The sequence below is a fragment of the Danio rerio genome, chromosome 7 (assembly GCF_049306965.1).
Source record: "Danio rerio strain Tuebingen ecotype United States chromosome 7, GRCz12tu, whole genome shotgun sequence".
NCBI classification, from domain to species: domain Eukaryota; kingdom Metazoa; phylum Chordata; class Actinopteri; order Cypriniformes; family Danionidae; genus Danio; species Danio rerio.
The window spans coordinates 24,582,501-24,604,568 of NC_133182.1; the positions used below are offsets into that span (position 1 = coordinate 24,582,501).

The 22,068-nt window shown below is 33.5% G+C and overlaps 1 protein-coding gene across 3 annotated transcripts in view; it reads right to left on the reverse strand.

The window, feature by feature from the left end:
* The window catches only part of pik3c3 (phosphatidylinositol 3-kinase, catalytic subunit type 3), a 28,488-nt gene that overhangs the window by 3,813 nt on the left and 2,607 nt on the right, over positions 1–22,068 (reverse strand). For 2 of the 3 annotated variants that reach the window (NR_137316.1, NM_001328533.1), the window contains exons 2-20: positions 19,175–19,363; positions 18,201–18,344; positions 15,500–15,629; positions 11,016–11,102; positions 10,810–10,905; positions 9,074–9,145; positions 8,860–8,964; positions 8,680–8,772; positions 8,013–8,198; positions 6,190–6,332; positions 5,946–6,024; positions 5,800–5,867; positions 5,570–5,675; positions 4,034–4,150; positions 3,793–3,924; positions 3,600–3,728; positions 2,133–2,202; positions 1,964–2,028; positions 1,667–1,751 (exon numbers count right to left, since the gene is read on the reverse strand). Coding sequence is in view for 2 of the 3 variants with exons in the window: in NM_001328533.1 (NP_001315462.1) it covers positions 1,667–1,751; positions 1,964–2,028; positions 2,133–2,202; positions 3,600–3,728; positions 3,793–3,924; positions 4,034–4,150; positions 5,570–5,675; positions 5,800–5,867; positions 5,946–6,024; positions 6,190–6,332; positions 8,013–8,198; positions 8,680–8,772; positions 8,860–8,964; positions 9,074–9,145; positions 10,810–10,905; positions 11,016–11,102; positions 15,500–15,629; positions 18,201–18,344; positions 19,175–19,363 (2,096 nt within the window). In the remaining variant the exon portion in view is untranslated. Of the gene's footprint in view, positions 1–1,666; positions 1,752–1,963; positions 2,029–2,132; positions 2,203–3,599; positions 3,729–3,792; positions 3,925–4,033; positions 4,151–5,569; positions 5,676–5,799; positions 5,868–5,945; positions 6,025–6,189; positions 6,333–8,012; positions 8,199–8,679; positions 8,773–8,859; positions 8,965–9,073; positions 9,146–10,809; positions 10,906–11,015; positions 11,103–15,207; positions 15,235–15,499; positions 15,630–18,200; positions 18,345–19,174; positions 19,364–22,068 lie in introns of all 3 variants that reach the window. The other variant, XM_021477525.3, reaches the window with a different exon arrangement.

Below are 22,068 nucleotides of genomic sequence, written 5' to 3' on the forward strand. Positions count from 1 at the left end.
TGGTCTAAGAGCAGGCAAGCTTGCATCAATCCGTATTATTGACCCTGAGTGCAACAGGTGTCATTCTAGTTCAGCTACTCTAATTCATATGTTTTGGTCCTGTCCTTCCCTGTTTTCTTTTTGGAGGCAAATTTTCCTGTTGTTGTCTGCTATTACCACTGTTGGTAATTATTGGTTTATTTGGGGTTCTCCCACCCGGCCACACTTTACCCTCTCATTTTGTAGACTTTGTAGCCTTCCTAACCCTTCTGGCTAGGCGGTTAGTTCTTTTGAACTGGAAGAGCCCTTACCCTCCTCCTCACACTTGTTGGATAGGAAATGATTTTAGTTTATGAAATTAGAGAAAATTAGGTACTCTCTTCACCAACCTAGCACAACTATCATTAAACTGTGGGAACCCCTTCGCAAACATGTCCAAACTCTTCAGCATCACCTTGCCTCATCTGTTTCAGGCCTTACTCCCAACTCCCAGCTTGCTACTTGATACTAGTTCTGGTCAGCAAATTGTAGACCTGTATTTTCTGTATGTAAGATTGCACTAGTGTTTTTTTGTTGTTGCTAAAACTACTCTTTACTGTATTTGCTTATTGTTACATTTTATTTAGTCCTTTTTGTATATTTTTGTAATGTGTTTTACAATGTATAAATAAATAAATAAATAAACAAACAGAACAAAAAGGGTGGAGAATAATTTCCTTGGGTTTCAATGTAACATATATATTAATGTCAAATGTACTTGACCTGTACTTATTATACAGTTGAACTCAAAATTATTACACCCCCCGAATTATTAGCCCCCCTGTTTATTTTTTTCCCCAACTTCTGTTTAACGGAGAGAAAAAAAAAATTTTTCAACACATTTCTAAACATAATAGTTTTAATAACTAATTTCTAATAACTGATTTATTTTATCTTTGCCATGATGACAGTAAATGATATTTTACTGGATATTTTTCAAGACACTTCTATACAGCTTAAAGTTGTTCTGTAGACTATTGAAAAAAATTGCCAAAAGGGGTTAATAATGCTGTACGTAAATGGTGTTTAAAAAATTTAAAACTGCTTTTATTCTAGTCGAACTAAAACAAATAAGACTTTCTCCAGAAGAAAAAAACATTATCAGACATACTGTGAAAATTTCCTTGCTCTGTCAAACATCATTTGGGAAATATTTTAAAAAGAGAAAAGAATTCAAAGGGGGGATAATAATTCTAACTTTAACTGTATATAAGAATAAGCGATCATAATAAATGGTATATTTTAAATGATTAAAAACTTGCTGACAAATGGGTAAAACCTAGTGGTTTGAGGGATAGTGAGATTTTGAAATAATAAATGTGTATTTCAGGGCTGCAATGTGACCCTTAAAAAGCATTTTATTATCTGTCATTAACTGAATTGTGTTCTGAATAGGCCTGATAGGATTTTTTTTTATATATATAAACTATTGTTACACTGATGGCTTTAATGGGTGTCTTCAAAAAAGATATAATAGTCATTGTTTTTGTTCAGAACAAAACAAACAATATACAACAGACAAATAAATAAAAGCTCTATTACACTTTTACTGTGGTAGACCGTTTTGACCCACTATCAAAACCATACCATGTGTTTATTGAGGTGCTAAATAACAAATAAAGTGACCTGATTGACAAACTGAACTCACCACAGCTTTTAACATACGTGTCCATGACCTCAGAGCTGATGCCATACGGTCCTTTATCATTGGGTGCGTACTTTCTGAAGAAACTCTGCATGGAGAGACAATTAACCAAGAGAACAATAAAATAATATGCACTTTGTAATTAATTAATAGATGATCAGTTTCTTTAGATGTATTACAAATATAAAGAGGAATTTTTCATATTTTATCTTAATAAATGAATTGTAAAATTTTACCAAGATTAGCTGTTTGAGAAAAAGGATTGGATTTAGACTGGACAACTAGGATGTAATGCATTACCTGAATGTTTCCTTCAGTCGCTAAAACCTCAGCCACAGGCACTGACTGCACAAACTGCATAAAACCTGCAGACATGTGTGAGGCGAAGCTCAAAATGAGCTAAAACTCAAATTTTTCTTGACTGGCTAATAGTTTGAATCCTGCACACAATAAGTGAAGCAGCACTGACCGTGTTTGGTGCTGGTCGCCAAAACTTTGTATGGGGTCAACTTCAGGTCCAAATTCTCTTTCCTCAGCAACTGCAGATAAGAAATGTTGAGAAAATACAGATAGCAATAAAAAAAAAAAACACTAAATACACTTTTTTTCCATGTTTAATTTTAGCTTTAGCAAACAAACTCGCAAAATAAACACATTTCTTTAAAGAAAAAGAAACCGATATTACTTTGAAGAAAAAGAAACAGATATTTAAGAAGATGTTCAAGTCAGCTTATAATGGAAATTGCAATAACATTTACATGAAGAGTCTCTATTAGCCATTTATTAGACCAATTTATTATTGTGAAACTTAAATTCCTTTTGTAATGTAGGAAATAAAATTAAAATAAAAACATCAACTATTTACCATGACAACGTTAATCTGGAGAAAGCCTTATTTCTTTTAATTTAGCTGGAATAAGAATAAATATGTAAAAAAGTAGAACTGTTAAGATTATTAGCCCCAATATTATCAGCCCCAAATTTTTGATTGGCTACAGACAAACCACTGTAGGAATGTAAATGATCATATGCATTTGTTTATATGGCAAAGCATGTCTTTTTCACCAAGAAGGTTCATATTGATTCCAAAGTCGGATCCCGACAAGATCAGGGCCTGGTTAATATGTCGACTTTGTGGGTTTTACGCTGTGGTCGCTTGTTGATTGTCTTAGTATTTGGGCTTTGGCCACACGATCAAGAAAGATACAAAATAGTAAGTAAACTTTGCTCTGCCTTTTTTCCTGGTCTGCCACTTTTCCTGCTCTGCTCCTCTTCTTTAACTGCCCTTATTTCCGTTTTTTGGTATTAGATTGCAGAAGAATGGTTTAACTAGAAATGTACAGTTTTTCACCATCATACTAATAACTTTTTTTTTTTTCCCGTTCGGCAAAACTACAGTTCGAACCGCTGGAGTTAAAAAAAACAAAAAACATTCTTACACCACTGTTGACTAATGACTTGGCAATTTAAATAACCTGCTTAGTTATCTTAATTAATCTAGTTCAGTGAACTTCATAGTAGTACTAACTTACTAATAACAATATCTTGCAACAATAAATAGTAAAATAATATGCACTGTCATTATAGACATTAGTTAGGAGAAATGAGTTTTTAAAATGATGTTGAAAAAAATCAATCTTCACAAAGATTTCACAGGAGGTCTAATAATTGTGTATGTATATCCCAGTAAAACAGTTTCTAAAACAACAACAACAGCAGCAAAAAAAAATAGATTTTGTGCACTAGGAACGAATTGGATAGTTATGGTTTGGTATTTTTACAATACATATGCCAACCATCTAAAAAAAAAGCTGCTGCAAAATATAGGAATACTACTCCACATGATTTAAAAATACACAATGATGTGCATGGATACTTCATTCCATGGTGACTTTCAGATTCTGAACGCATGTTTATACATAAAATGAGATCTGACCTTGTCCATGAGTGAGATAATCTGCAGGATGAGCTGGTCCTGCCGCAGGTCATCCCCATGTTTGAAGATGACAGGATATTGCTCTCCATCTTCAGTCTTAAAGATGAGCTTTGCTGGCATCAGAGCACTCTGAAGGAGACAAAGCAAGAAGTCAGGGGTTGTACGAGTGCAGCAGACAATGCATCATTCATACCTTGAAGAGCGTTGCGGTCTCAGGAATGATGCCTTTGATGCGGATCTGTGGCTCCAGAGGGAGAGGAATGGGCTCAATCTCTGACAGATTCACCTTCTCATTATCAGCCAACAGGCTCTGTAAGCGCTCCGTCTGTCAGACACAAAAAGACAGAAAAAAATGGCACTCTTAAGTAAATCAATGACTTGAAAGAAAAGATTGTCCAGTAGTTATAAAACTGATTCAGAGTAACGCTGCATACCTTTTTCTTGCGGTTTCCGCTCTCTCTTTGAACAGCTTTCATGAGCTGCACCAGTCTATCTACAAACGTCTGCTGGGAGGCCAGAAGTGAACGCATCACTCGCACACTCTTATCACCCTGGAAACACACGTTAACATCACATCATCAACTATTTCTTTTTTCCATCGATTTAAGCATTAAAAAATTAGTTCACTCAAAAACTAAAATGCTGTTACTGATTACTCATTCCTATTGATGCACATTTACTACAGGCAATGCAAAACGTGATGTTCTGCTGACTGAAAAGCATTTTTTACAATTGAGAGTACTTTTTGTTTGTTTTCATAACAATTTATTTTAGTTCCCATTACCAATTCATGCATTTAACTACTGGCTTATTACCTGCGTATTATAAAGATATTAACTGTCCATTAGTAGTTGTAAAGTATGATTTTATTCTGCATTCCTAATTCTACCCAAAACATAAACCCAACTCTTACCTCACTAACTATTATTAAACAGTTCATAAGTAGTTTGTCAAGCTAGTAGTGTTAGTTAAGGGTTTGGTAATACCAAAACTAAAGTGTTACCATTGTTGTCAACAAAGTGTAGCATTTTTTCAAAAACTGCATCAATTGAAAATTTATAACAGAATTTTGATATTTGAGAGAAACATCTTTTAATTGGTTATATAAATCAGCCAGACACTTTTATTAATCATTAAAGTACAATTTGAAACCAGGGGAAATAAAAACAACCCCTTCTGTTCAAATCTGGGTTTTTATGAATGTGACAAACACCTTTAAAATGTATATTAAGCATCAAACATCTTCTGATGTCTGTTTTGTCATTACACCTATAAGTTCTGCATGCGATACTACTTAAAAACAACTTTCCAGAATTAATGATTTTCAATGGACTATAAAATAGCTCAAGATATTTCAAACAATAGTGTCCTTTTAAACTTTCTGTTCATGAAAGAGTCTAGAAAAAAATATTAGAATTATTTCTAAAGGTTCTTGAGACACTGGAGTAATGACCGGAGCTTTCCCAATTATAGGAAGTAAAAAAAAAAAAACATTTTACTGTGTTTTAAACCCCAATAATAGTTTACAAAAATTATGACTTTAAAAACAAAATAAATGCAGCCATGGGGATAACATGTGACTTATTTAAAGACATGACTCAAATTGTTCGACTCCCTATTTTAAACAGTAGTGCATCATCACATTAGTTTGTTGACTTAAAGGGAAAGTTCACCCAAAAATGAAAATGTACCCACTAGTTACTCTTCCTCAAGTGGTTCTAAACTTCCTCATAAGTTTCTTTAAACACAAAAGAAGATATTTTGAAAAGCTGAAAACCTGTAACCATTGACTTGAAAAACAAGGTTAGAGCTTTTCAGCATTCTTCAAAATATCTTATTTTGTGCTTGGCATAAGAGATAGAATAGAATCAAAAAGATTTGAAACAAGTAAAGTATGAGTAAATGATGACAGAATTTTCATTTTTGGGTGAACTATCCCTTTAGGTGGACTTAAATGAATGTTAAAGTACCTTAAGAAGAGCCTGACTGAAGCGCCTCATCACATTGAGGTACATGTCATGGGTTTTTGGGTCTCTCTGCTGCGTGTCCTGATCCTCACACTCCACTATCACATACCTACAGCCAAAGACAACGGCCAAACATATTTAACTGAAATCTTGCATATTGAGTCTGTAGCACTGGCAAACGTGTTGTGGTCATGCAAGAGCAGAGCTGCAAAATACCTTCATGCTGTACTCACCAGTATAAATAGTTTGCCAGTGTAGAGTTTTTGCAGGCACGTGATATAAGGAAGGTGCACAGATCTTGCTGTGAACACAGGTCATACACACGGTTACATAATCATCAACATTAGCCAAAATGTACTTTTTTATTTTTTTCACTTGCCTCTAGATTTTCACCATCTGTTCCCTCTTTGCCTTTTTGTGAGCTGGGCATCACTGCAATAGCTGATGCCAACTGAGAACTGGAAAAAAGAAATACTAAAATAGTTGAAAATTCTCACTATGTATTTGATTGTTGAATTCTGTTAGTTTCACACATCTTCAGAAATTGTTCATGCGCATTTTGAAATGCTGTCATTTTAGGAAAAGTAATGCATGTTGGATGTTGTTGTGAGGTGTCAGCTGACCTGTCCAGATCTCCTGTTGTCGAGCTCTCGGTCAAACCCCCCTGATTGTCTCTTTTATTGGCAGGCTCCAAACCACCCTGGATATCGTTGAAATTCTCATATTTCAATGCCTGCACCAACTGGAGCAAGTACATCAGCAGATCCTACAAGGAGTTGGAACGAGAGATGAAGTGTGTGTGTGTGTGTGTGTGTGTGTGTGTGTGTGTGTGTGTGGTGTGTGCTCAATTTATTAACACAAGTCACAAACAAAATCACATGCATCTACAGAAAGATCAAGTTTCTCTAATCGTTTAGCAGTCCTATAGACTCACATTGTAACGGCATGTGTATTTAAGTATAGTTTATACTGATTATTAAAGATTCAAATCATTGACATACAAAGATTTCTAAAGACATTTTCTATTCATTGAAGAATTAAGAAGAATCACAGTTGCATGAAAATTATAAAAGAAATGTTTCTTGGGCACAAAATCAGCATATAAGAAAAAATAACTGAAAATTAGAGTAATGGCTGTTAATAAATCAGCTTTGTCATCATAGGAGTATATTGCAGATTAAAATATACACAGTTATTTAAATTGTTATAATACTTATATGTCCTAAAACCACTCACAAATGAAGTCTATTGGGGGATTAGCCAAGCAAAATTGAAGAACGGGTGTGATGTCATTTACAAAAAATATAGCCAAAAGTTCATTTTGATTTCATAATAGAAACTGAAGTTGTGATTCACACTTTTTTCTTCATGTTTAAATCTGTAAACCCGCCATCATTAAAGCAATAATGTGCACAAAGCACTGAAAAAAAATTGGCTTGATTCTAGTCCAATATCTAAACATTTATAAAATAAGAAGCATTTCCTAGACAAGCAAAACATATTGTCTTGTTTTTAGAAAAAAAAAACAAGCAACATAATCTGTCAATGGCGCAAGCAAAATAACTGAATTGATTTCATTTTGAAATGAGATTATTTTGCTCGTTTTAAGAAAAAACTCTGACTTTGACTCTGAATTTTGACTTCCTTCTGAAAACAAGACATTTTTTTTTTTGCTTCTTGCATTTTACCCTTTGACTGCCTGCTCTACCAAACAACTGACCATGCTTTTACTGTTTTAAATAATGACAAACATCCTGTTGCACTACTACATCTGATTTTGGTTTTGTTGTGAAAAAAAAAAAAAACATGTTAAATGAAAATCTGAAATATTTTATGGCATACTTAAAAAAAAAGGTGATTTAGTACTCAAACGTGTTTTATAAAATATTTTTTTTTAATAAATAGGTCTTCCACATCATATTTTCAGTTTATTTCATAGTATATGCATTAATTCCGGTCCTTTAACCCTGAACTCACATATCAACCATTTGGTAGAGGTTAATATTTTAAAAATTATGGAATGTGTTAAAAAAATGCTTTGAGTGTCTTAACTAGCGACATTAGGGGTTAAGAAATGCAATCCAATTTTTTTCTTGGTAGGGTAGTTATAGGATTAAGAATGTTTAGATAACTAGACTAGAAACAGGAGTGCCATAGTTGGTGCAAACATATTCATAATGCAATGATCAAATGCTTTCTTAACACCTGCTTTCTCATTGCCAACGCTATTCTGTCATGTTTATTTTGATATTTCGAGAAAAAGAGTGAAGAACATATTTACATATTCACCTATATATCACTTTCAGCAGTACATGTGGCTTCAGAATGGCTGCTAACAGTATATTATAGTAAAGCTATGTCAAACTTCTTATATATTTATAAATAAATATTGGAAACAAACTTTGCTGAAAGTACATTGTCAGTATATTTACACAAAAAAACACACCTCATCATCGGCCTGCTGTAGCCTGGCGACGGCATAGCGTCTGACGGTGGGGTTGGTGAACTGCGACGACAGCAGCTCCAGTGAATCCTCCACATCCATCGGACGCCACTTTCCCAGTAGCTCCAGCGCCTGTTTGGCCTCCTGAGGCAGATCCCAGTTCACACACTTCAGGAACTTAGTGAGAGCCTACAAACAAGAGACACACAGTGAGCTTCTGCTTTGAACAGAAATTAATGGAATAGTTCACCCAAAACTGACAATTCTGTCATCATGCACTCAACTTTCACTTGTCACAAATCTGTTTTAGTTTCTTTATTCTGTTGAACAAGATAGAAGTTTCTTTGAAAATTTTTAAAACCAACAACCATTGACTTCCACAGTAAGTTTTTTCTGATTCTAACATGCTTCAAAATATCTTATTTTGTGCTCAACAGAAAAATGAATCTCATTTTTTCTCCATTTAAAAATAATGGTTTTTTATCGACATGGTTCCACAAAGAACCTTTACCATCCACAATAAATGGTGAAATTGTGACTAAATTAAAGTTTTTGGGTGAACTAACCTTTTGAGACACCACCCTGCTACCTAATTTAAAAACGATGCTAAACACACAAATGTACAACACATAGACATCAATGGCCCTGGACTGAACATGCACTCACTCACCTTCTCCTGTGTGGTGAGGTAGTATCTAAACTTCCACACAAGGTCCTGTTCCTCAGAGCTCAGCTGTTTTGTAGGTGGGTAGCTCACTATGATCTGTGATAGACACATAAATGCATATTAATCCACACATCTGCAGTGATTTATTGTGTGTAAGTTGCATTTCGCTCAATTATCAATTACATTAAGTTGATCGCGTGTGGCTGCGTTAGGTTTGAGATCGTGGTCAGAAGGTCCACTGCGCAAACTACGGGCCAGTTTATGATGCTTACTCTCCACTAGATTTTCCTGAAGCAGAACAAAAACACAATCAACATCATTATATATTTACACAATCAAGTGGTCAAAACAGATATTATCAAAACTATGAATTGATTTGAACTAATTTAACACGCACCATGCACATCTGGGGGTCAGGCACTTTCACAATATCTGAACTGGTCGGCAAAGGAGAGGATTCATCTGCATCCTGAAAAGAGAGAGGGGTGTAGAGAGTGAGAAATGTAACTGGCCATCTAAGAACCAAATGAAAAATGGTTTGTAATTCTAAAATAATTCCTAGCCCCAGTTAAATTGACAGAACTTTATATTTAGGGTCCATCAAAAGCATTTCTACTGAAAATCAGTAACTTGGAAAATATATTGTATATTGACTTATTCCACTACCGCCTAAATTAAACCAACAAAACAAATGATAAAAAAATCCCCATAATGTGGCTCTGAAATATCAATATCCAATACTTCACAAATCATTTATTACACCATGCTATAAATTAATGGTTTTTTATGTAGATGTAAAAGCGAAACAATTTCATGTGAATGTGGGGAATTATTTAAATTCAGCATATTGTGATGTATATTAGGTAAGAAATTTTAAAATATTATTTATAATACTTTTTTAAGATGATATTTATACTGATAACAGTTATTTTTTAAATAGGCTTGACTAAAAAAAAATTGTAAAAAAATAAAAAATAAAAAAAATAATAATAATGAAATAAAGTAAATAAAAGCATATTTAAAAAATACTGTATTTAAAAAAAAAGATAATTTATTATAAAGCAAAAATAATAAATTATGTAAATATGATTAAAAAAAAAACTAAGATACCAAAAACATTTCTCACAGATTTCTTATTTTAAACAGGCTTTTCAAGTAATCCATACTACAGGGCGGGCCATTTATATGGATTTACCTTAATAAACTTATTGGGAATTTCACAAGAAAAAACAATAGTGTGCTTGGTTTTAACGTAGCTTTATTCTTTCATGAGTTATTTACAAGCCCCCTCACATACAGTATACTACTGTCCCACAAAAAAGATGTTAATATTACAAACCATTCCTATTTTATTAAAGTGTGTTCATATACGTAAATGGCCCGCCCTGTACATTTATTTACAATCGGTGCTCATAAAAAGGAACATGTTAACTATTTAAGCTCTAATGCCTTTCTCTTCAGCCTTAAAAAAAAAAGCAGCTCCTCTGTGTGACTGTGCTTGGCCACACACACATACACACACGTGCTCGCTTCTCAGTCACATGACATGAGCCAGATAAATAGGTCATGAGTGTTATGGGACAAACGTCACACAACAGCACTGAAAACTTGGGACAATTTTTCAGAAATCCAATTTCTGTATGAATTTAATTTCAATATTAATGTAATACATTTTAATTTAACATTTTTTTAAAGTATTGATAAAAGACACACAAGTATCTTTATGATTGCCATCCATAACATGAAGATTCCCAGGAGAAAATTCGAGGTTGATTGAGGGGAGTGTTTGAGGGAGGTCCGAAACTGTTCTGATATAGACTTAATATATTCGTTATGCTCAAACAGTAGATTTACAGTAAGCTAATATTTTTAAAAAGTATCATAGGACGTTCTTTAAGCAATTGGAAAACCTTTAAAAATCTGCTTTCCCTACAACAGTGTCCTAAGGCAATGCCTAAACAGTTAACATTAAGGAATCACAGACCAGTCGACTAACAAGTAAAGTCATTTAGACACAAAGCAAAGCTTAAATTTTGACGGCACAAGCATTAACAGAGACATCGAACAGCATTATTCTGGTTTATTAATAACTCTATAGCAAAAACAGAAACAGTGACAGGACAATGGACGTACCTTTTCGTAATAGACAATGCTGTATTCACGTTCACCACTTTTGACACGAGGGAATTCAACCATAAGGTACATAAAATTAGAGCTACGCTTCTCACTCTGTAGAGATAAAAAACAATAGCTTTACAAACCAGCTTCACCTGACTTTACAATTACTAAAATTACAATGACATCATACGGTGATACCCAAACCTAGAAGAGCCACTCACCTCATTGATCATCTCAATCTCTCGGAAGGTCAAGCGATCCAGCCAGTCCACTTTAACCATGTGTCCCTGACGGTGAGCTTTTGTTAGCTGTGAGAGACAGAAGGCAAAAAGCAAAGAAACAGAGGAAAACGTAAAGAAAAAGACATGTTTGCCGACCCAGTAACACTGAGAGCTTGTGTGCACAATCCTTTAGCCAATCATATGACAACTGCGTGTCGGCCAGCAAGAGTCTCTCACACAGAACCGCGCATTAGAAAAGGACATTAAGGGGGAGCCAGTACAATGTAGCAGCACAGCAAAATGACTCAGCCCTTTCTACAAAAACAGTTAGTAATAGTTAGTACAATACCACGTCTGATCTTAAAGCCACCAAGGGTCTAAGAGGACTTTGTTTAACCAGGCATAAATGTGCTTTAGTGGCTAAACCTAACGTCCATAACAACGTTTGATAAATTCAAAGAATGTAGCTGGTTTTAAACAAGATGCGCTTTTTCAATGGCATCCACAACAAATCATTCTGAAAATCGATTATTTTACTCTGCATGGCACGGTTGACTGAAATTAAACAGGACAAATGTGAGCTTAAAAAAGATTTTGTAAAAAAAAAAAAGAAAAAAAAAAAGGTAACTTTCATTGAAGGAACAATTTTAATTATTAATTAACGTCTTAATACCTGGCTAGTATTAAGACATTGGCTGTTAATTTGTACTCATAAAATGCATATGTGACCATGGACTTATCACACAACAATTGCTAATTATATAAAGGAACTGATGGAAATAAAAGAAATAAGTGCTAGAGTAATGAGGGGGGGTGTTTTGTTTTGTTTTTTTGCAGAGAAAGAAGTGTTTCGACAGGTGGTTTGTCAAGCCCCCACACCTGTGCACACTTCATAAATGCACTGTAGTTTATTTAAGACATATGGAGTGATTGTAAGAAAGTATCTAGTGCAAAAACTGGTGTAAGTGCTGGTTAAAGATTGTTTTCAACAGGTGGTTTTGTTGTGTCTACTCACATGTGAGAGAGAGAGAGAGAGAGAGAGAGAGAGAGAGAGAGAGAATTTTGAGTTTATTTCTATATTAGCTTCTATGGCTATATTATTGTAAAAAAGAACAAGTTTACCACATTTTATAAATAACACTTCTATAATTATTAAAATATTCTAACAATATTCTTAGCAGCAATAAATACACAAGATAAAAATACGTAACAATACAACATTTTGAGTGATCTGTTGGTATAAAAAACGCATAAAAAAGGTCTCTGGGGAAGGTGGTAACATAAGCCAGCAAGTTGTTGGGAATAAAACTAAAGAGCATTGATAGTATAAACAAAGAAAGAGTATTAAATAAGGCTATTATGATTGTTAATGATGAGAGACATCCTTTCCCAATTGTTACCATCAGGTTGTCGATATTGTGTTCCCAGGTGTGTAAGAAATAGAACAAAATTATCTATTATACCTCGAGCAATTATGTTTTTTAATTCCTCCTCCCTCAGTTGATGGCTAGTAGACTGGATATTTATTTAGAGTAGCAGTTCCATGTTTTTAAATTATTTATTTATATATATACCAAATGTGCAAAATGTGAAATGCCAAATATGAAATGTCAGAAGTCTCTGTTAGTGTATGCTGCAAATTAAATTTCCATACGAGGACAAATAAAGTTAACTAACTGACTGACTAACTAACTAACTAACTAACTAACTAACTAACTAACTAACTAACTAACTAACTAACTAACTAACTAACTGACTGACTGACTAACTAACTAACTAACTAACTAACTAAAAAAAATAATAATAATATATAAAATAAAAATCTAAAACTTTTTTTTAAGGTTGACTTTTGATAATAATTGTACAATTTTAGAAAGATTCACATTTAAACATATTTTCATTTAGTCTCTCTCCTGATACAAATTGTTGTCTGATAATATAAAAAAGGGCATTCCGCAAAAATATGTTGAACAGTTTGCTTTCTGTTGCAATATTGACATTTTGGAGGTTCTTCTCCTTTGAGTAAATGTTCATGTGTGAGTCTTGTGTGTCCTATATGACATCTTCTATAAACAATCTCATAATATCTTTTTTTGAGCACTGATCCTATTCCGCTTGCTATTTGTTAAACATTTTTTATTAGTGGTTTTAAATTCGAAGGTGGGATTTTGCACTTCTTTATCTTTCCTGTTAGGGCTATTTTGGTAGCTTTGTCAGCTTATTCCTTTCCAAATAGCCCAGCATGTCCTGGAATCCAGCAGAAAATTATATTATGAAATTTTCTCTGTAGCTCATTCGCTTTGCTAAAAATTTCAATAATAATAGGATGCTCCAGTTTAAAAGAATTCAATGTTTGTAGACAAGACTTTAAGACAGAAAAAATAATAAAATTGTTAAACTCATCTGTGTGAGGCACGTCTGTCTATATGCTAAATACCTTGCAATGCATTAACAAGAAAAAACTTTATCAAAAAAGTATTGATATGTTTACAGTAGTCATTTACAAAATATCTTCATGGAACATTATCCTTACATATTATTCCAATGATTTTTGTAATAAAATAAATCTATAATTTTGAGCCATTCCATATATTTTTGATTACAGCCAACAATACACGTTTTTGTATTCCTGAGCCACATATTCTCCATAATCTTATTTTATATCCCTAATTTCACTTAATACATATATCGAACTACCTCCTTAATAACTTTTAAGCAGCAAATTAAGTAATGTAGAGGCAAAAATCATAGTTAACAGTTTGTTATTGGCAAGAATTGTACTGAAAGTTAAGTGTGACCAAAAATAAATCCTATAAAATGCATTTTTACTAAATTGCTTTTCTAAGTGGATGAATCTCTAGCTACATGAAGTGGATTTTGTTGTTGATGCAAGTTTAACATTAGTTAAAAAATTTAGTTGAAGGCAAAGCCCAGATAATGTTTCTGATCTGATGTCATAAAATGATGTTTTCACCTGAACGCTTGGTGTCATTTATTTATTTATTTGTTAATAGCAATCTTAATGCACAAAAGAAATTGGTACAAAATAACTGTTGGATCTAAGAGAATTGAGTACTAAAGTAAAGAGGAGAGAGTGTTTTGTAAGAGAGAAAAGTTTTTCTACAGGGGGTTTGTCAAGGTCACTCACCTGTGCATACGTCATAAATGCACAATGATATTTTTCAGAGATATGGAGTGATTGTAAGAGAATGTCTGGTGCAAAAACTGGTGCCAGTTAAAGTGTCAGAGAAATAAAAGAGTGTGTTTCTACAGGTGTTTATCAAGTCCACTCACCTGTGTGAGGCACTTTTAAAGTAGTCTATATGCCAAGTGTTTCGCAATGGACATTACTAATAAAAAATTTTTCAGAGTTCAGAGTTCTCAGATATATTTTCAGAGTATTTGATATATTTACAGTAGTGATTTACAAACATCTTCATGGAACATTATCTTTACATATTATTCCAATGATTTTTGTAATAAAGAAAAATCAATAATTTTGAGCCATTCAATGTTTTTTACTACAGTCAACAATACAAAGACTGGTTTTGTGGTCTCGGGTCACATATTCTACATTGATCTTATTTTTATTCCTAATTTCACCAAATACATATATCGAACTACCTCCTTAATAACTATTAAGCAGCAAATTAGGTAATTTATTGAGGCAAAAGTCATAGTTAACAGTTTGTAAATAGCAAGAAATGTGCCTGAAAATCCAAAAATAAATAGTCTAAAATGCATTTTAACTAAACTGTCTTTTTGATGTGGTACTGTTTTTCAAAGTGGATGAATCTCTAGCTAAATGAAGTGGATTTTTGTTGATGTAGCAAGTTTAACAATAGTTATAAGAGTTCTTCATTTTTATGTCATAAAACGATGTTTTGAATGCCGTGAAAAAATAAAATAATCTAAATAAAAAAAAATCAAAAATAAATAAACAAACAAATAAATAAATAATGCTTAAATATTATATTAAAACTTGGTAGTGTCCAAACTGCAACAACATCCAAAACACACAGAAAACAAAATACTCATCCTATTTGTGTAAATGTGGGACAAATTATACAAGCTAAATATGTATCCTGTCCTACATCTTTCCCACATATTTAAGTCAAGCTCACGCTCATACACACACGCACACACATACACATACATTCAGCATTCCTTTCCTGTTTTCTCTCATACTCACGTCACTAAGTATCTCCAGGTCTGGGCCCTGGAACAGAGGGCAGTTAAAAACATATCCTTTTACAAAACACACGCACACAAATATCACACACAAAAACACACTCCCTCGCAACAACAAACACTCTTAACTCTCATTCTTTCCACAAACTTTATCATCTATAAACACAATCAGCGTATCCATCTATCCCACCCTGCCATCCACTTCTCACTGAACATATCCCTCATGTGCAGTAACTGTCCACAGGCATATTTCTCCAGTTTGTGGCTCCTCCACTCCCCATCCCTCAACTGACCTTGGCCAGGCGGCCCATCTGGTCTTCTGCCAGAGAGCTGCTGGTCCGTCCTGGTGTACTGGTGGGCTCAGTTCCATCTCCCTCCACACCCGGCCACACCTTCAGATCATGCATGCCCTGCCGGAACATTCTGTTGGACAGAGCGGAGATTGAGAGAGACTGACAAAAGAGGTGTCAAGTTTGTCAAACCATCTGATCATAATCTGTTAACTACAATATGAATAACCCCTCACAGACAACTGTAGAATGCAGAGATTTTTATTCATTAGCATTATTAATTTTTCGAATGTTCATTATCACTGCTACGACTTCATGATTCAAGTTGCAAAGCACTGATAACTACGGACTGAAGTAAATAACATTTATATTGTGACAACTTTGTGTAATATAGGAAAAGAAGAACCATGCATCAAGCAAAATACTGCCAAAAAGAGAATAATATATTATACAGAAATCAAAGATAAACAGAGAATAGTAATAATAAAGAAGAAGAATATAGATAACAACAAATAACACAAAAGGTAAATTATATACAATTTATAAAAACTAAATAATCCAAAAACAATAAACCCCACAGGGAAAGAGAACAAAAGTGTCACTAAAAGAAAAGAAAATAACAAACCAAAAATCTAACTAACTCAGTAAAATACTTTTACCTAACTGAAAACAAAATAATGGAAAGCAAGTCTTCGGCGTTTAAACACTCTAACTTAACTACTTTTAACTTAACCAAACAGAAAAATACAAAGCCAGCCCTCACTCCTTTCAAAATGAATAATAAAAAGAAAATTAATGAAAATAAACAAGATAGCAATAACAACTTTTGACAAAGCAATATTAATGTGAGGCAAAACAAAAACAAAGAGCAAAACAGGAACGCAAAAGCCCCTCTGGCGTCCTCTGAAAATACTGGAACCCTAAAATCTGGAACACAATGATGTTAGCATGGAATATCTGTGACAGGACGCAGCTGAGATGGAGTCAGCTGACTGAAGAATTTAGGAAACTCTGCATGGCGTCCTAGAGCACAATATTATGTGTTTGCCAAACTAACTTCTCTAAAAGTATGGCAAGAAAGCCTTGGCAGAGCTAGAATCATTTTAATTTTGCACAAAAATATCTTGTCCTGTTTCCTCCAAAATCTCTCTATAAGGAAGTTTGTGAACATAATTGTTCTGTTTTGCTTATTATCTTTACAAATCGGCACCTTAGAATTATCCGCTTGTTGACGTGTTGGTGATGTATGTAATACTGTTTCCGGGTCCAAGCGGCTACTCATTTGAATTGAGAAAATTTGTTTATGACCACTTTTTATTCCTATCAAACATTTAAGACAATTTTATATAAAGTGTACACAATAATCTCTGGGCTTGCTGCATCACAAATACCAAAATTTTAACAATTTATAAAAAATTTATCACTTTCTGGCCATCGGATATTAGGCATGGACATATATATTGCGATCGTGATTTTCGAAAGTATTCGCTTTGTAAATGTTTAATATTACCATTTCACGAGTCTCCTCATACAGTTTGATAGAGCGATTTGACCTGGAAGCCGCTTCGCGTGACGTCACACTTAACAAGCGGATACGGTTCTATATAACATATTTGTTAAAATTGAGTTATTGACATGTTCACATCAAAAGACAACAAATTTACGTCATGGGATGTTTATTTTTTTTAAATTGTTTACATTTTAAGACTTTTTATAAAAAAAAAACTAATGTTAGACACATGCTGCTTGCTATATGGAATTCAAACACTTTGAAGCTTAATAACACAAACTCATTCAGAACGCAGACAGAACCTTACACTTCCAAGGTGACTAAATGCATTTACTGGTTCAACGTATAGTGTCAGTGTTGTTGTTATATATTTTAAAATATTTGTAAAAAGGACTCTCTTTAATCACTAAAGCTAAATCTATTTAAAAACACAGCACAATGACACACCACATTACATATTATTACAAATTAAACAAACAGTTTTTACTTGAATACATTTCAAACTGCGGTTTATTTTTGTGGTTTAGTTTTCAGTGGCCAATAGTTCTTCTCATCATGCACATTTAGCACTTAAGAAATATTGCAAAATATTATTATTGTTGAAGACGGTTGTGTTCTTTAGTATTTGTTGAATCTGTATTTTGATTGTTTATTAATTTATTAAATTGAATCAGAATCAGAAAGAGCTTTATTGCCAGGTATGTTCACACATACGAGGAATTTATTTTTGTGACAGAGCTTCTACAGTGCAACAGAATTACAGAGACAGAATTAAAAACAGACCATAAATATATTTTAAAAATAGAAGTAAACAGTGAATGCAAATATACAAATTGACAAATGTATATACAGGTATATTACTATAGACAACGTTATATGTGCATCTGTCATGGGCAAACTGAATGAATATATTCTATAAAATTTTTAATTTCTTTAATACTATTTGATTATATGCACCTTTACTAAATAAAAGCTGAATTCAAATTTGTAAACTAATAGAAAAAATCCTAATAAACATTTTACCACAATTTATTTGTCTTCATAAAGAAATATTTAAAACCAATCATGAAAGATGACAGATATGCACAATATCTTTTAATCAACAGATAAATAATTTAAACTTTAACTGCTTGCACGATGGTTAAGAAGGAACACATCTTTATTAATGATAAACAAATATTGTAAAATTCTTACCCATATTTTCCAAACAAGGTGACTGTAGTGCCCCCAACAGGTGTGGCGCGGCCAGGTCCATACACGTCCCACACGGTCAGAGTCACCTGGGCACTCTGAGGCAGGTCAGGATACTTCACGGGCAGCCGGAGCCATTCATTCCAGCTGAACAAGCAGAGACACAATAGTGTATATTATATCATATTTCTCACTTATTTCTCAAATATCTATTAAATATTTACCAGAGCCAACAATGTTAGATAATAAAAGACTAAAAAAATATATGAGCTATATATAAGCCATCCACTAACCACTACCCTTGATAAACATGAGTACAGTTGGCTGTAAATAAATTATCTATAAGCTTTTAATCTTTTAAATATGAACAAACCATTGCATGTTTCAGCATTTTTGCTATTTTCTTATAGCCACTTCCCATTTTTTGAAGCTCAACAATCTTTTGCTGCAAAAATCACAGCTATGTTTTTGTGTTTTCCCATTAAGATGAATGACAGGACATACAGGAGATTAAAGTTCAACTATTTTCCTTTCTCAGTCACCCAGATTTACTACAAAATTGGGAATATACTTTAAAAAATGTTTGGCTTATACGAATTCATAGGGTGGCAATAATTTTGGCACGCACACACACACATGTATATATATATATATATATATATATATATATATATATATATATATATATATATATAAATAGATAACAAAGACACTAGCTTGTTTGTTTTTAAACTGCTGTGTTTGCCATTTTTTTTCTCAATGAGAGCAGATTTCTTTTTTGTTAATGCTTAGAGCAAAAGATCACAAGATTAAACAATAAAGATTCTTCTTAAAAACCAAAAGTGCCAATATTGGTTTCAGGCAATTTAGTTATCTGTAAGAAGCATCTCTGATACTTGGTTTGGTTTCCTGCTTGGGCTCATCACTGGGTCACACATGCATAAATACAGAGATGAACCACAGATAAATGCACTCACTTCCAGCGAGTGCTGAAGGCCTTATAAGAGGTTCGTACAGGCAGGGCAAGTGGTTTTCCCTCAGCAAACACCTGACAGGTGACGTACAGATCAGAGCAGCTCTCCTGATAGAGTCCTGAGAATCGCAGCATGGGGTCTTCAAGCAGAGCTTTGTAGCTCTTCTGCTCTCGCTTTCCCTCCAGACTGCCTCTGCAAAAGCAAAAAAAGAAAACGCAGTAAAAGTTTTTGCTTCGTAAAGGGTTGGGCTAAATAATTTGAACAATGAATTTTCATCAATTTTCACCATAAACACTTCAAAGAAGAAGAAAAAATGATATGGTTTATTTGTCAAGGGTGTTGCCTTTTATATTTGACCAAAAAATACAGTGAAAATATTTTTTAAACGATATGTGATTTCAAAAATATTATGCTACCCCAAAATGTATGAATGGTATTAGAATTAGTAAAGTGGGTTTAAAGCGCATAAAAAAGCACACTAATTATCATAAAAACTCAAGAATATGTCACTTTTGTTGTTTTTATTCAGAGATACCCAAAGTAGGACCTGCGGGCCACAGTTGGCCCACGGTAACCTTGATTTGGCCTGCCATTACATCTGAGAAAAAAGGAGAATGATGGAAAGGTTGGGGCGAATGCCTTTAACAAAGATTATTTCTAATTTTAATGTAACCATTTTTGTTAGTTTTTTTAGTTGTTTGTTTGTTTGTTTTTAAGCTACAAAAAGCTAATTGAAATTAAATCTGTCAATTAAATCTTGTGCATGAATCAGATTTTTAAAAATGTAAATACTGTCAATTGAAGGGTTTTCAATATGCAAATCAAGGCAAAGGAAGGTCCATCTTGATTAGTGTATTAAGCATTGAACACCATTTTGCTATAAATGTTTTTATTGTAAGAAGTTGGGTATGAAGTGTAAAAAACTATTTTTTTTTATTTTAAATACTAATAAATAAGGTAATTACCATGGCGACTTTAATGTAATACTTTGGGATATTTATATATGCCAAAAAATTTAGATTTTGGCCCTTTATAAGAAAGAGTTTGGGCAGCCCAGATTTTAGTCAATCTAGGAGATTTATGAAAAGTGGAAAAAGTAGGCTACGGATAGACAACATTTTCCAAATAACTTTGCTTAATAAATTTGCATATTTCCATTAATATTTCAAGTCACTTAAGTATTAGTTTTATTTTTATAGCAACAGATCTTTAAGTTAAAACAGGTATCTTTTACGGAAAGTATCTGAAAAAAAACAAGTACTCTGAAAAGAAACTTAAACTAGCTTGGAGTTTCAAAGTGGAAAACCAATGTGCTAACATTGAACCAGACACAGACACACATAAAGGGTGTTTAAAGTACAACTTATAGATTAAAACTTTTTGGACAGACATACCGATCAAGGACGAACCTTTCTAGTGCACTTGTGCCAGAGCATACATGAAGAATGAATATAGTAATTTACAATAAATCGCTCAGTGTTTTTTACCATACTATAAGAAAATACATTATACTACATTATAGTTGTTTTTTCTAACTGGCTCTTATCAAAAACTACAGCATACAATGGCATTAACTATCATAAACTAAAGAAATGTGATAAGCATGTTGTAAACTTTAATTTTTACTATGGTAAACTGTTGTGTACTGTATCATTGAAATAGTTTTTAAAACTTAGCGCAGTATTAAAATTGTTTATATTAGTATAGTTGCTGTATTTCCACAATCCCTAGGGAATTATGACAACAAACTTCAGTACCTTAACAGTGGTTTCAAACACTGTTTCACTTCTACAGTCTATAAAATACTACAGTATTTTGTTCACATTTTTAATCAAGCTATCAAATATGGTTTGCCAGTACTAGTGAAGAAGCAAGTGTACTTCAGGCCTAATTTTGAAGATCGAAAAGTCAAATTATTCCGTTATTCCAAGTGCTGCAAGTGGTAACAGCCCTTCATGCAGTTTGGCTTTTACAGTCACTGTCCCATGATGATGAGTTCTTGTGCAAGTTTGCTTACTGTCATCCTGGGACTCCTCTGTCCTTCAACTCAATCCAGTGCAAACAGAGAAATTAAACAAATTCCATGATGCAGCAGGACAAACCATTTATGATCTTCATTTATGATCCACGCGCGGACAGAGACTCGTTAAGGTCGAGGGCAAAAGGAGAATGATGTCAATAGGCAGATGACAGTCCTAAAACACAAAAGCTCTCGCTGGACTCGTGTTAGCACTTTCTTCTTCTGACTCACTGTGTTGCTATGCTCGCTTTGGTAAACATCGCAAAAACAACGACATGATTGCACGAACAGAGGATTCCCCATATATAATTATAAACACTACACTGTAACAACATGCTGGGTCCCACACAACCGATTTGTGTCAGGACAACATAAAGGAATTAGGAGACATTTTAAAACACTTAATATGAAAAAAGCTTAACATGGCTTAATGTATCAACCAGAGAAACCCAAATCTCTGTCAAAGTTCACTTGTAATTTACCCTAACTACTGTGAAAAGAATGAGTCCCAATTGCATTGATAAAGTGAAAACATCCCGTTAAGAGGTTTTCTCTCCCTCATTAAAGTCTATTATAAGGAAAAAGCTTAACGTGGCTTAATGTACTTTAACAACAAATGGGGGAAGATACATTTCTATTAAATTTTAATTGTAATAAACACAAGCTAAAAATCAAAAGAATGAGCTCGTTTCCAACGCTAAAGTGAACTGTATTGTGTTAAGCGTTTTTCCCTAGGTTGTTGTCGGGATGTCAATGACATGCACAAGCACATTCCTTTGATAGCAAGGGTTAATCTCTCGTAAATAAAATTAGATTTTATTGACAGCCTTTTTAAAAATTTGGCTTCCCTCAATTATTGGTATGTTAAGCCTTTCCT